This window comes from Microtus ochrogaster, chromosome 2, assembly GCF_000317375.1.
Source record: "Microtus ochrogaster isolate Prairie Vole_2 chromosome 2, MicOch1.0, whole genome shotgun sequence".
Classification (NCBI taxonomy): Eukaryota; Metazoa; Chordata; class Mammalia; order Rodentia; family Cricetidae; genus Microtus; species Microtus ochrogaster.
In genome coordinates, this window is record NC_022010.1 from 16239370 (window position 1) to 16251095 (window position 11726).

At 43.0% G+C, this 11726-nt stretch overlaps 1 protein-coding gene and 1 pseudogene across 1 annotated transcript in view; both read right to left on the bottom strand.

Annotated features, from left to right (window-relative positions):
• The window catches only part of Tmem116 (transmembrane protein 116), a 66304-nt gene that overhangs the window by 44033 nt on the left and 10545 nt on the right, over window positions 1-11726 (bottom strand). Inside the window, exons 2-4 of the mRNA XM_026787910.1 lie at window positions 4461-4507; window positions 3515-3578; window positions 1056-1187 (exon numbers count right to left, since the gene is read on the bottom strand). Of these exons, the coding sequence (XP_026643711.1) occupies window positions 1056-1187; window positions 3515-3578; window positions 4461-4507 (243 nt within the window). The remainder of the gene's footprint in view (window positions 1-1055; window positions 1188-3514; window positions 3579-4460; window positions 4508-11726) is intronic.
• Window positions 8779-9357, bottom strand: LOC101983653 (annotated as a pseudogene).

Genomic DNA, 11726 nt, shown 5'->3' on the forward strand with positions numbered 1-11726 from the left:
TGGTCTACAAGAGCTAGTTCCAGGACAGGCTCCAAAGCCACAGAGAAACCCTGTCTCGAAACCCCCCCCCAAAAAAAAGAAATATAAAGTATATAAAATTAAGAGATATCGAAAGATAATTTTGGACGATAATGCAAGTTATGATACAAAGTAAATTAGGTACAAGATTTTGGATTTAACCAAGATAGGATAGATATGGAGTATTTTCTCTAAATTTGTCAAATGATATTGTTAATGTATTTATTGCCTGTATATATTATATACAATTATTGTACCTACTGTATATAGTTTTTCTTATATTAGTTATGGCTTTTTTATTTTGGAGAAAAAGTGGAAATATAGTTTGGTTTTTTTTTTTTTTTGATTTTTGAGACAGGGTTTCTTCATAGCTTTTGGTTCCTGTCCTGGAATTTGCTCTTGTAGACCAGGCTGGCCTCGAACTCACAGAGACCCGCCTGACTCTGCCTCCTGAGTGCTGGGATTAAAGGCGTGCGCCACCACTGCCCGGCTAATATAGTGATATTTTATTTATGTTTTATAAATAAAGCTTTCCTGAAGACCAGAAAGTGAAACTAAGGCACTAGAGGACAGGCAATGGTGGTACACAGATTTAATCACAAGATTTGAGAGACAGAGGCAGATGGAGCTCTGTGATTTCAAAGCTACCCTGAGCTACACAAGATTAATGCAGAAACAGATCCAGGTGGTGGTGGCTCACACCTTTAATCCCAGTACTAGGGAGTCACGTGCCTTTAATTCCAGCACTAGAGAGGAATATAAGGCAGGATGAGGCAGAAACTTGCTCTCTTTTCAGTTAGAGGATTTCTCAGAGGTAGGAACTATCTACCTCTCTTTGGTTTGGCTGCTTTGCCTTTTCTGATCTTTAGGTTAAACCCCAATCATCTTTCTCTGGGTTTTTATTATTTGTGCTACATATCAAAGTGTAACAGTGGATGATGTGTCTGTATTTCCATAATGGATCATCTCTGATCTGAATGGTACTTATCTGAATCCACCATCCTTGCACAGTGTTGGTGGAGTCTAAGAATGCTCACCTCTCCGACTGTCTGTAGGTTATAGCAGATGCTGTCCTTGTGGGGTGCTGAAGTTCCATAGAGAAGTGCTTTTATAAGCCAGCAAATTCCCAGGAGCAGGTCAGAAAAGCTCAGATAAAAGAGTGGTTTTATCTGTCAAAAATCACAAAATCTTAATTCAGTAAGTGATGTAGCTAGGAAAAAAATATAAGTTACCTTTATGTTTTATGCTTTGAGTTGAAAATTGGTGCCAAGGCCTCTGCAACTGTTTGTGTATTGATAATGTAAAGAAAGGTTCCCGATAGGAAGAGATCTCTAACCAGATCTTCAAAGTCCTGGAGTAAGAGAGCTTGTGAATAGCTCAGCACTCTCACTCAGAGGGACACTCCTTCCTCAGCCACAGGGGCCAAAGCTAGAATGGAGAGATGAAAGATTTACAGTAGAGCTGTAGCAAAAGCACTATGGATGCACAGCTGACATATTCTAAAGTTAGAAAATGATGTCATGAGCTACGTGTTTACACATGTAGTCGAGGACTTAAAAGTGAGAGAAATCCAGTATGATCGATATGCTTTCTTCTGCCTTCTGACTATACTGATGAAGTCTCCATATTTTCTTGGTTTTGTACGTATCTGTGTGAGTGTGGCATGTATTACATGTACTCTGTGTATGGACATGAAGACAGAGGAGGGCTGCTCTACCACTCTCCATGTTCCTCTGAGACAGGGTCTTCCACTGAATCTATGAGAGACTGATAGCCAGCAACTCCAGTGGTCCTCGTCTCCACCTACACAGCATTGTGCACAGCCGTGCACATGGCCAAGCACACCCTTTACCTGAGTGCTAGGATCTGAACTCAAGGCTTCATTCTTGTATGTGTTCTTATTCACTGAGCCCCTGACTGCTTATGTTTTGGTATCTTTGTGCTTCCATGGTTCCAATTACTTTTTTTCCACTCTATTTTATTATTTAGTTAATTTTTGAGACAGGATCTTACTCTGTAGACCAGGCTGGCTTCCACCTGCCTCTGCCTCCTGAGTGCAGGGATTAAAGGCATGCACCATCACACCCAGTTCTTTTCTGATTATTCTACAGAAGAAATATGTTTATTGAGATACAGCAGAGAAAAATCTAAGAAATATGTAGTAATCATGGATGTAAGATACTATAAAATGGCAGTTCTCTCTAAATGGATGTATAAATTAAATGCATCTTATTCTCTACTGATTTCCCCGTGGAACTTAACAAGCTGACTTACAATCTGAAACATGTATTAACCACATGCAGCAGAACAGGCTGGTGATCATGGTGCTCAGCAGACACAGGCACAGAACCAAGAATCTGAAGCTACCTGGACTACAGCAAGGCTACCTGGGAGTCATAACAAGATTATCAAAGAAATATTTAGGGTTTAAAGCACAGAGAGAATATACCTAGACTATAAAAAATATTGTATTTGCTCACTTCGGAGAGACTTGGTCTTTTGAAAAGCCTGGCTCTGCTACTTGGTGTGTAACTTAATCTTGGGCCTCTGTAGTTTCCTCAAGTGTGAACTGTGCCAAACCACAATCTTGATGGTTTTCCAGATCCAACAGCTCTCCAACATACACATTAAACCACACTGTGGCTAATTCTGAGCCATTCAGTCTGATTACAGCAATAATTTCTCCCTGTCCTTTAAAGTCTTTATTGAGCTGGCAAGTAGACCACTCTTGCTAGCACTTCATGAGTGCAGTGGGGGGAGGGGGAGGCACCAGCGCACATGTTGGCATGTATGTGTCTTATTCTGAGATGGAGCCTCACTGTGTCCAGCAGGAAGGTCTTAAACTTGAACATTTTGGTGTGATTATTTTTATAAAGGATGTATTTTTTTTTTCAAAATGAAACTATAATTGCTGAGGAGGATGGGACCAGCAAACAAGTATGTTTCAGGCAAACAAGACTTGGAACTGCCTCTTGGCCACTCCAGTGTTCTCACAAGTCATGATCAGAAAGCTCACCTAACCTGGCCGTGGTGGTGTACACCTTTAATCCCAGCACTGGGGAGGCAGAGGCATGTGGCTCTGAGTTTGAGGACAGCCTGGTTTATAGAGTGAGCTCCAGGACATGTAGGGTTATATAGAGAGACCCTATCTTGAAAAAAAAAAAAAACAAGAAAAGAAAAAAAAATCATAGAAAAGGAAAAGAAAAAGAAAGAAAGCTGCTCACCGGGCCTTACCACACTTAGCATCAAGACAGGCCCCAGGCTTCAGACAGCAGCTTCCTTAACCTTAACAATTTACAGTACAAAGAGGGTCATACTTAAGAGTTAATCTCTAGAAACTGAAGGTATAGCTTGCAGTCCTGCCCAGAGGACTGCCCATCTATTATAATTAGGGACGTATTAGTAAATCACAGAATTCTCCTGTCTGTGCTTTCCTGGCACTTACTTTAGAGGCTAAATCACCAGCAGTTCAAACTTAATGGAAAGACACTCTCACCTCTGCAGACATCTGTGGGTTCTGGAACACAGCATAAGTGATAAGCGAACTTGAACCTATAACACTGAGAGACACAGACAATTGGCTATTACAATACAGTGATAAGACTCTGGTTTTATTATTTATTTGCATAACTGATATAAAATATACCACACATATTTTTAAATTTAGAGTATTTCATGAATTTTCATGCTCTCCTTGTCTAGATGCATGCCAATCTTTTCATTATCATTCCAATTTCTCTCACTAGGTAGCCTCTGATGGTCTGGAACCCACTCTGTACACCAGGCTGGCCTCAAATTCACAGTGATCCTCCTGCCTCAGTCCCCTAAGTGCTGGGATTAGATGCGAGCAGCCATGTTCACTTTCCTCGCAGCATTTAACACATGCAGTGCTGAGGTGTGTGCTGATGCTGGTCTGCAGCAGTCCTGTTGACAGGCTGCCCACTCATTTCAGATGAGGCCTCCTTCCTTCTTGTTACTCCAATCCCTGCTTCCACTGGGAATGGGAGTAGGAGTGGGGACCCAGCAGAGGAGGGCAGCAGAGGTCAATGTCAGTGTCTTCCTCTATCACTCTCCACCTTATTTTTTGAGACATGCTCTCTCACTGAACCTGGAGCTCCCAGATTCTGCTGGATCAGCTAGCCAGCAGCCCCCCAAGAGCTTCTGTCTCTGTCTCTCATGTCTGAGACAACAGGCAGGTAACACACAGCTGGCTTTTCATGAGAGTGCTGGAGATTCCAACTCAGCTTCTCATGCTTAGGAAGCAAGAACTTTATCTACTAAGCTATCTTCCTAGCCCCTGGACCTTTTACTAGTGAGAAAATATCAACATAAGAAAGAATTTCTAACTAAAAAGTCAAATGTAACCCTCAGGAGCTAGACATAGAAAGCTGCACAGCTCTCTAGTCTGCCAAGTCATGTGATATGAGACTCAAAAAACATACCTCAGAGTAGCTGTGACAAACTGTATCCACTGTATTGCAGGAAAAAACTAAACGAGAGAGAGAGAGAGAGAGAGAGAGAGAGAGAGAGAGAGAGAGAGAGAGAGATATCAATATACTACATTTAATGTTCAACCTGACTTCCGTTCCGGTGTTTATTAACAGACTCTCAAATCCACTCCAGGTCTGGGAAGGAGTGAAATCTGAGCAGACCTGTGGGAAGGCAGGACCTTGTTGCTCCCAACCCAACTCCTTAAACAGTAAAATTTTAAAGGAAACAGAGCAATGAACGGGAAGTGACTGACTACGAAAGCAAAGTTGAAAAAACTATAAGAACAAGATGACAAAGGGAGAGGAAAGGCTAAGGTCTAAGGGAGGACAAACAGATGGCAGGAAGAGAATGCTAACTGAAGCTGGCTGACAAAGTTGAAGAGACAAGGAGGAAATCATGACGAGGGAAAAGGTTATTAGTATGGAGAGAGCCACTGTGAATAAGACATGGAACAGACTGGAAGAAAGGAGCAAAAAGCGGGGGAGGACGACCAGTTTTGACCTTACAGGGTCCCATCTGCCTTCCAGACGGCCAATCTCCAGTGGAAGGTCCATAAGGACTTCAGTCCCAGCAACTCTCCAGTCCAGGCCCTTCTCAGCCAGGCTCCTAACAAGTAGCTCCACCCCTGTTTCAGCTGGGCTCCACCCCATCTGATCCTGCCCTGAATCTTAAGGGCAGGAGGTGGAAGGGCCAAGGAGGACAAAAACAGAAAAAGCAGGTGACATAAGAAACCAGGTTGTAAGAAACATTAGAAATTTTAAGAAGGAGCAAGAAGCAGGAGCAATACAAAGCAGAGAGGGTATATTTTATAGTAAAAAGATAAAATTTCAAAAAAGAAATAGAATAGGAAAAAAGAAAAATGAAAAATGGAGTAAAACAGAGGCCTGTTAAAACTTACCCATTTAGGGACAGAATGACGAAAAAGGTGGCAGGCACACTTGATTAACAAAGTTAATAGTGTAAAGTAATAGTGAAAATCAAGAAGAGAATATTTTTTTTTCTTGGAGACAGGGTTTCTCTATATAGACCTGGCTGTCATTGAAGTCACTCTGAAGAGTAGGCTGGCCTCAAACTCACAGAGATCCTCCTGCCTGTGCCTCTTGAGTGCTGGGATTAAAGGCGTGTGCCACTGCCACCACCACTGTCCAGTGAGAGAAGACATTATATTTGTTATATTCAATATTAACACATTAAATACTATTCTATATCATGCCATTCACTTAGCATGTGTAATCAATTTTGTATAAATCAATGTATTATAGGAAACACAAAGATAAAAAAAGAATCTAGATAGAGCTTTCCAGGAGCTTGTAACACAGGGGGAAATGTTTGAGCACCAAGAAACAGTCTGAATAGGACAACGATGTATAGAACAGCAACTGGACAGTATTTGGGAGGATTCTGACAGAGCCTGGGAGAGAGAAATCACAAGAACGCTCACTGCTTTAACTATATTTTCATGTGCTCAGCAAACACCTCTTGTGTCTAAGGGCTGGGACAGAGCCTAAAGCCTGCCAAATGTCACACAAGCATGCTGACCACTGAGCTACATCCTAGCTCTTGCATATTGTAACAAACACTTGCATGGCTGAAACTATTTAAATATATGGTGTTCATATTAGAGTGAGAGTATAGTCTAGCATGGAAAACCAGACATTTTAAGTGAATGATTTCACAGAATAACTTGTCTTAAACAAGTAAAGATCAGTAGTGAAGAAAGAGTCTTGGGAACATTTGGAGGCCTTTGATCATGTCTCCCTACTGAGGGTGAAGAGACTAATGACAGCGTCACTGCGTGATAAGAAAATGCTCTTGAACAAAAGACACTTCTGTTACTCAAGACAAATCTTAGATTGTTCAGAGAACTTTTCCCTTTGGCATATTGCTAAAGTATCTATGCCACCTTTCTGCACACAGGCCTGTGTGCCTGTGTGTGCTTATATGTATGCTTGTACACTTTCTCCTTGGAGTTCCTTGTAAATAGAACTATGCCTTCTTTTGCTACAAGGCTAATCCAAACTCAATGATATCAGTCATATTCAGTTTTTGCCTCTGTATTTAAGTTCTGCTGCTGACTTGTGTTTATCTTCGTGTGTGGTTCTGAGATTGAACCCAGGAGTTTGTACATGACAGACAGCTGCCCCAGCCAAGCCCCATTCTTTTTTCTAAGAAGCTCTATAACAAGTTCAGGTGCATGTATGTTCAATGACCATGATAGGTACTGCATGTTACATATCCATCTACATAACAGGAAGTCATTAAACTAACAAATGTCCATGATGCTTTGTTGCTGTTAGTGTTTTTGTCCTTGTTTTGAAATAATATCTCATTGTGACTGCAGTCCTGCCTTGCCTGAATTTGCTATGTAGCCTAGGATGACCTTGAATTTGTAACAATCCTGCCTCCAGAGTGCTGAAATTACAGATTTGAGCCACAATACCTAGCCTGAAAGCTTTACAGTGGTAATGATGGCCAAATTTTAAGTGATTTCTATGTATAAACATCTATGCTATGGTAATTTGAAGGTAACTGGTTCCCATAATCTTATAGGATGCAGATGTGGTGGTTCAGGAGAAAATGGTTCCCCAAGGTAGTAGTACTATTAGGAGGTGTGGCCTTGCTGAAGTAGTTGTGGCCTTGTTGAAGGAAGTGTGTCACTGTGGGAGTGGGCTCTGAGTTCTCCTATGCTCAAGCTACTCCTAGTGTCACAGACTACTTCCTGATGCCTTCTGACCAAGATGTAGCTAGCACCATGTCTGCCTGCATGCTACATGTCCTGCCACAATCATAATAGATGAAACCTCTGAACTGTGAGTCACTACCTCAATTAAATGCTTCCTTTATAGGAGTTGCTGTGGTCATGGTGTCTCTTCACAGCAACAGAAACCCTAACAAACACATATATTAACATTTTAGTCTTTTCCACATTTTTTTTGTTTTTGTTTTTCAAGACAAGGTTTCTCTGTATAGTTCTGGCTATCATGAAACTCACTCTGTAAACCAGGCTGGCCTTTAATTTACAGAGATCTGCCTGCTTCTGTCTTCTGCATGCTGGGATTAAAGGTGTGCGGTACCACTGCCCAGGGAGGTGGGTTTTTTTACTTAAAAATTTCCACCTCCTCCCATTTCCCTCCCTTTCTCCTCATCCCCCCCATCCCCTTCCCCCTCCCTCTCCAGTCCCTGGAACCTCCTCAGGGTTCCCTGGTCTGTGGAAAGTCCAAGGTCCTCCCCCTCCATCCAGGTCTAAGAAGGTGAGCATCCAAACAGACTAGGCTCCCACGAAGCCAATACATGCAATAGGATCAAAACCCAGTGCCATTGCTCTTGGCTTCTCAGCCCTCCTTGTCCGACACATTCAGAGAGTCCAGTTTGATCACATGCTCCATCAGTCCCAGTCCAGCTTGCTTTGGTGGGCTCCCATTAGATCAGCCCCACCCTCTCAGTGGGTGGGCGCACCCCTTGTGGTCCTGACTTCCTTGCTCATGTTCTCCCTCCTTCTGCTCCTCATTTGGACCTTGGGAGCTCAGTCCAGTGTTCCAATGTGGGTCTCTGTCTCTAGCTTCATCCATTGCCAGTGTCCATGGGGATGTCCCCAGCTAGATCCTTGGGCAGCTGAGGAGAGGGAGCCTGAAATGGCCTTATCCTATAGCCACACTGATGAATATCTTGCATATCACCAGGGAGGTATTTTTAAAAGTCATACCAGGCTAAAATGTTCTCTTTGGACAGAATAACTATACTGAGTGTATCTGGGATTTCGGCAGAGTAGCCTGTGAGAAATTTCATGATATAAAAATAACAACCTTTGCCAGGCATGATGATATACACCTTAAACCCAGCACTCTGGAGGCAGAGGCAGGCAGGTATCTGTGAGTTCAAAGCGAGCCTGGTCTACACAGTGAGTTCCAGGACAGCCAGGGCTACCTATAAAGATCCTGTCTCAAAAAAACAACAACACTTTATATTATATTACAATGAAGGTCGTTTCTTGCACAAATAAACTCTGGCCGGCATCTACATTCATGTTCTTCAGTAACACTGGTGAGAAGTAGAATTCTTCAGCCACCTCCTTTCCACAGGCTAAAGCAGGCTTGTTTCCAAGAGCTTCTGCCACTAGTGAAAACAGCGTGATCTGTTTGTGTCCTTGACACGGTGCATAGACAAGTCAGTCTCCAGGCCTGGCTATAGCTCAGTGCTCTCCTAGGAGACATCAGCCTAACCAGGACCCATACAATTTGGTCAGCACATGATTTGAAGAATTCACTGGGGTCACATGAATCTTTTTTTTTTTTTTGTAGCCAGAAAATAACTATTTGTTCCAGGTAAGAACTTTTGGAACTGTTTCTTGGTGCCAGCAGCCTTGGTGACCTTGAGCACGTTGAAACGCATGGTCTTGCTCAGGGGCTTACACTCTCCCCCAGTGACGATGTCGCCAATCTGTATATCCCTGAAACAGGGGGACAGGTGCACAGACATGTTCTCGTGGCGTTTCTCAAAGTGATTGTACTTTCGGATGTAATAAAGATAGTCCCGGCGGATGACAATGGTCCTCTGCATCTTCATCTTGGTCACGACACTGGACAGGATCCGACCTCAGATTGAGACGTAGCCAGTGAACGGGCATTTCTTGTCAATGTAGGTGCCCTTGATGACCTCCTTGGGTGTCTTGAAGCCTAGACCAATGTTCTTGTAGTACCAAGGGAGTTTTTCCTTGTCAGTTTCTTCAAGCAGAACATGCTTCTTGTTTTGGAAGATCATGGGCTGCTTTTGGTATGCTCATTCAGTCTGAATGTCCGCCATCTTCCCAGCAGCCTGAGGAAAAGAGAGGTGGGCCAACTCCCGGGTTTCCTTCTTCACCATGAATCTTTACAGTATGGGGATTCTGGGTACACCTGACCTGTGGGCAAAACTAAACTATCTTATCTGTGTGCATTTTCACTTCCTTGATGTGGGAATATCATATAGCAATCTGTTGATTCCATTGGTTAAGCAATAAAGAAACTGCTTGGCCCTGATAGGTTAAAACATAGGTGGGAGGAGTAAACAGAACAGAATGCTGGGAGGAAGAGGAAGTGAGCTCAGAGACGCCATGCTCCCCGCTCCCAGGTGGACACACGCAATGACCCAGGATGGATGTAGGCTAGAATCTCCCTGGTAAGCCACCTCGTGGGCTACACAGATTACTAGAAATGGGCTAAATTAATATGTGAGAATTAGACTAGAAGAGGCTAGATAGAAATGGGCCAAGCAGTGTTTAAAAGAATATAGTGTCCGTGTAATTATTTCGGGGCATAAGCTAACAGGCGGCCCGGGTGCTGGGGACCGAGCCCCGCCACTCCCTATTACAACACTTCCTGGTTCTGAATCCGCATAAATGAGGCCCAAGCAGTGAACATGACTCTCATCCTTGCCAGTGGATATGTTAGTCTGCATCAGGACCCTTCCTGCTGTCACTGTCAGCACTTCAACAAATAGAAACCTTCAAAAAACAAAACAAACCACCACTGTCTTTGTTAGGTTTCTATTGTCTTTTTTTGTTTTGTTTTGTTTTGGTTTGGTTTTAGAGACAGGATTTCTCTGTGGCTTTGGAGCCTGTCCTGGAACTAACTCTTGTAGACCAGGCTGGCTTTGAACTCACAGAGATCTGCCTGCCTCTGCCTCCTGAGTTCTGGGATTAAAGGCATGCACCACCACTGCCTGGCTAGGTTTCTATTGTCATAATGGTGGGAAGCATGGCGGCACTCAGGCATATATGGTGCTAGAGAGGGAGCTTAGAGTTCTATATCTGGATCCCAAGGCATCAGGAACAGACTAAGACACACTCCCTCCAACAATGCCACACCACTAATAGTGCTACTCCCTATGAGCCTATTGGGTCTATTTTTATTCAAACCACCACCAATAAAAACCCAAACATTAGCAATGAGTGCAATTATTCCCATTTCAAACTCATTTGTTTCTAGAGTCACATAGCTACTAAGAAAGTCCAAGGAAAAAACACTGCAAAACCCAAACTTCAATAGAACCACAAAACTACATCCACAACCTCTCCAGAAAATAAAACCTTGTCTGCATTTGGACTTAGTATTACAGCATCCATTAGCATGCCCCTTCCTTTTAACCTCCACGGAATAGCCAGGGTGAGTCTTTAGGGTTTCCAGATTAGGGCAACACTCAAAGTAGTTACAACAATTACTTTTGCAATGTAATTTATAATAAAGGTGTCAATATACCACCTCCAACCAATGTACTTCCTTCCCTTCTTCCAAAATCTAATTCTATCAGAGTATAGTGGTACATGTCATTAATTTCAGAACTTGGGAGCTAGAGGAAGGCAGATCTCTGGGTTCTCTGTGAGTTTGAGCCAGCCTGGTCTACATAATGAGTTCTAAGGATATCCAGAGGTGGGGGGAAAATCTACTTCTATAGCTGAGGAGGCTCAGTAAGTAAAGAGCTCACTTCACAAGTCTTAATAACCAATATTCAGACTCCCAGAACCCACCCACCTAAATGCCAGGTGTGCATGTCAGCCTGCCTATAGTTCCAGCAGATGGACACAGGGAATCCTTAGAGCAAACTGGTTAACAAGATTGGCCTTATCAGCAAGCTCTAGGTTAGAGTGAGAGACCCTGCTTCAGTGCATAGGATAGAGATGGAATATGACTGCTGACATCAATATCAGGCCTCTGCATGCACACCCATGTGTGCTCACATAAATATGAATACACTTCTCTCTCTCTCTCTCTCTCTCTCTCTCTCTCTCTCTCTCAACACACACACACACACACACACACACACACACACACACACTGGAAAAAATGTTAAGCCTTCCATACTAACCACAACCAGAAAAGCACTTTTGGATAGCCATTCTAATGGGGCATACCCAGAGCATTCATATACTCAGAAATGAGCAATGTCAAAAATGTCAATGTTTTGCTGGGCACTTGGTGGTGTACACCATTAATCCCAGCACTTGGGAGGCAGAGGCTGGTGGATCTCTGTAGTAGGAGACTGCTTGTTCATTTCCCAGCCACCCTGATCCAAATAATCACACCAAAATTATATTAATTATAACACCGTTTTGCCAACAGGTAGACATATTTCTAGCTAGTTCTTATATTTTTTTTTATTTTTTATTTTTATTGAGAAAAGGAAAAAAAACAAGTTTCCACCTCCTCCCAGCCTCCCATTTCCCTCCCCCTCCTCCCACCCTT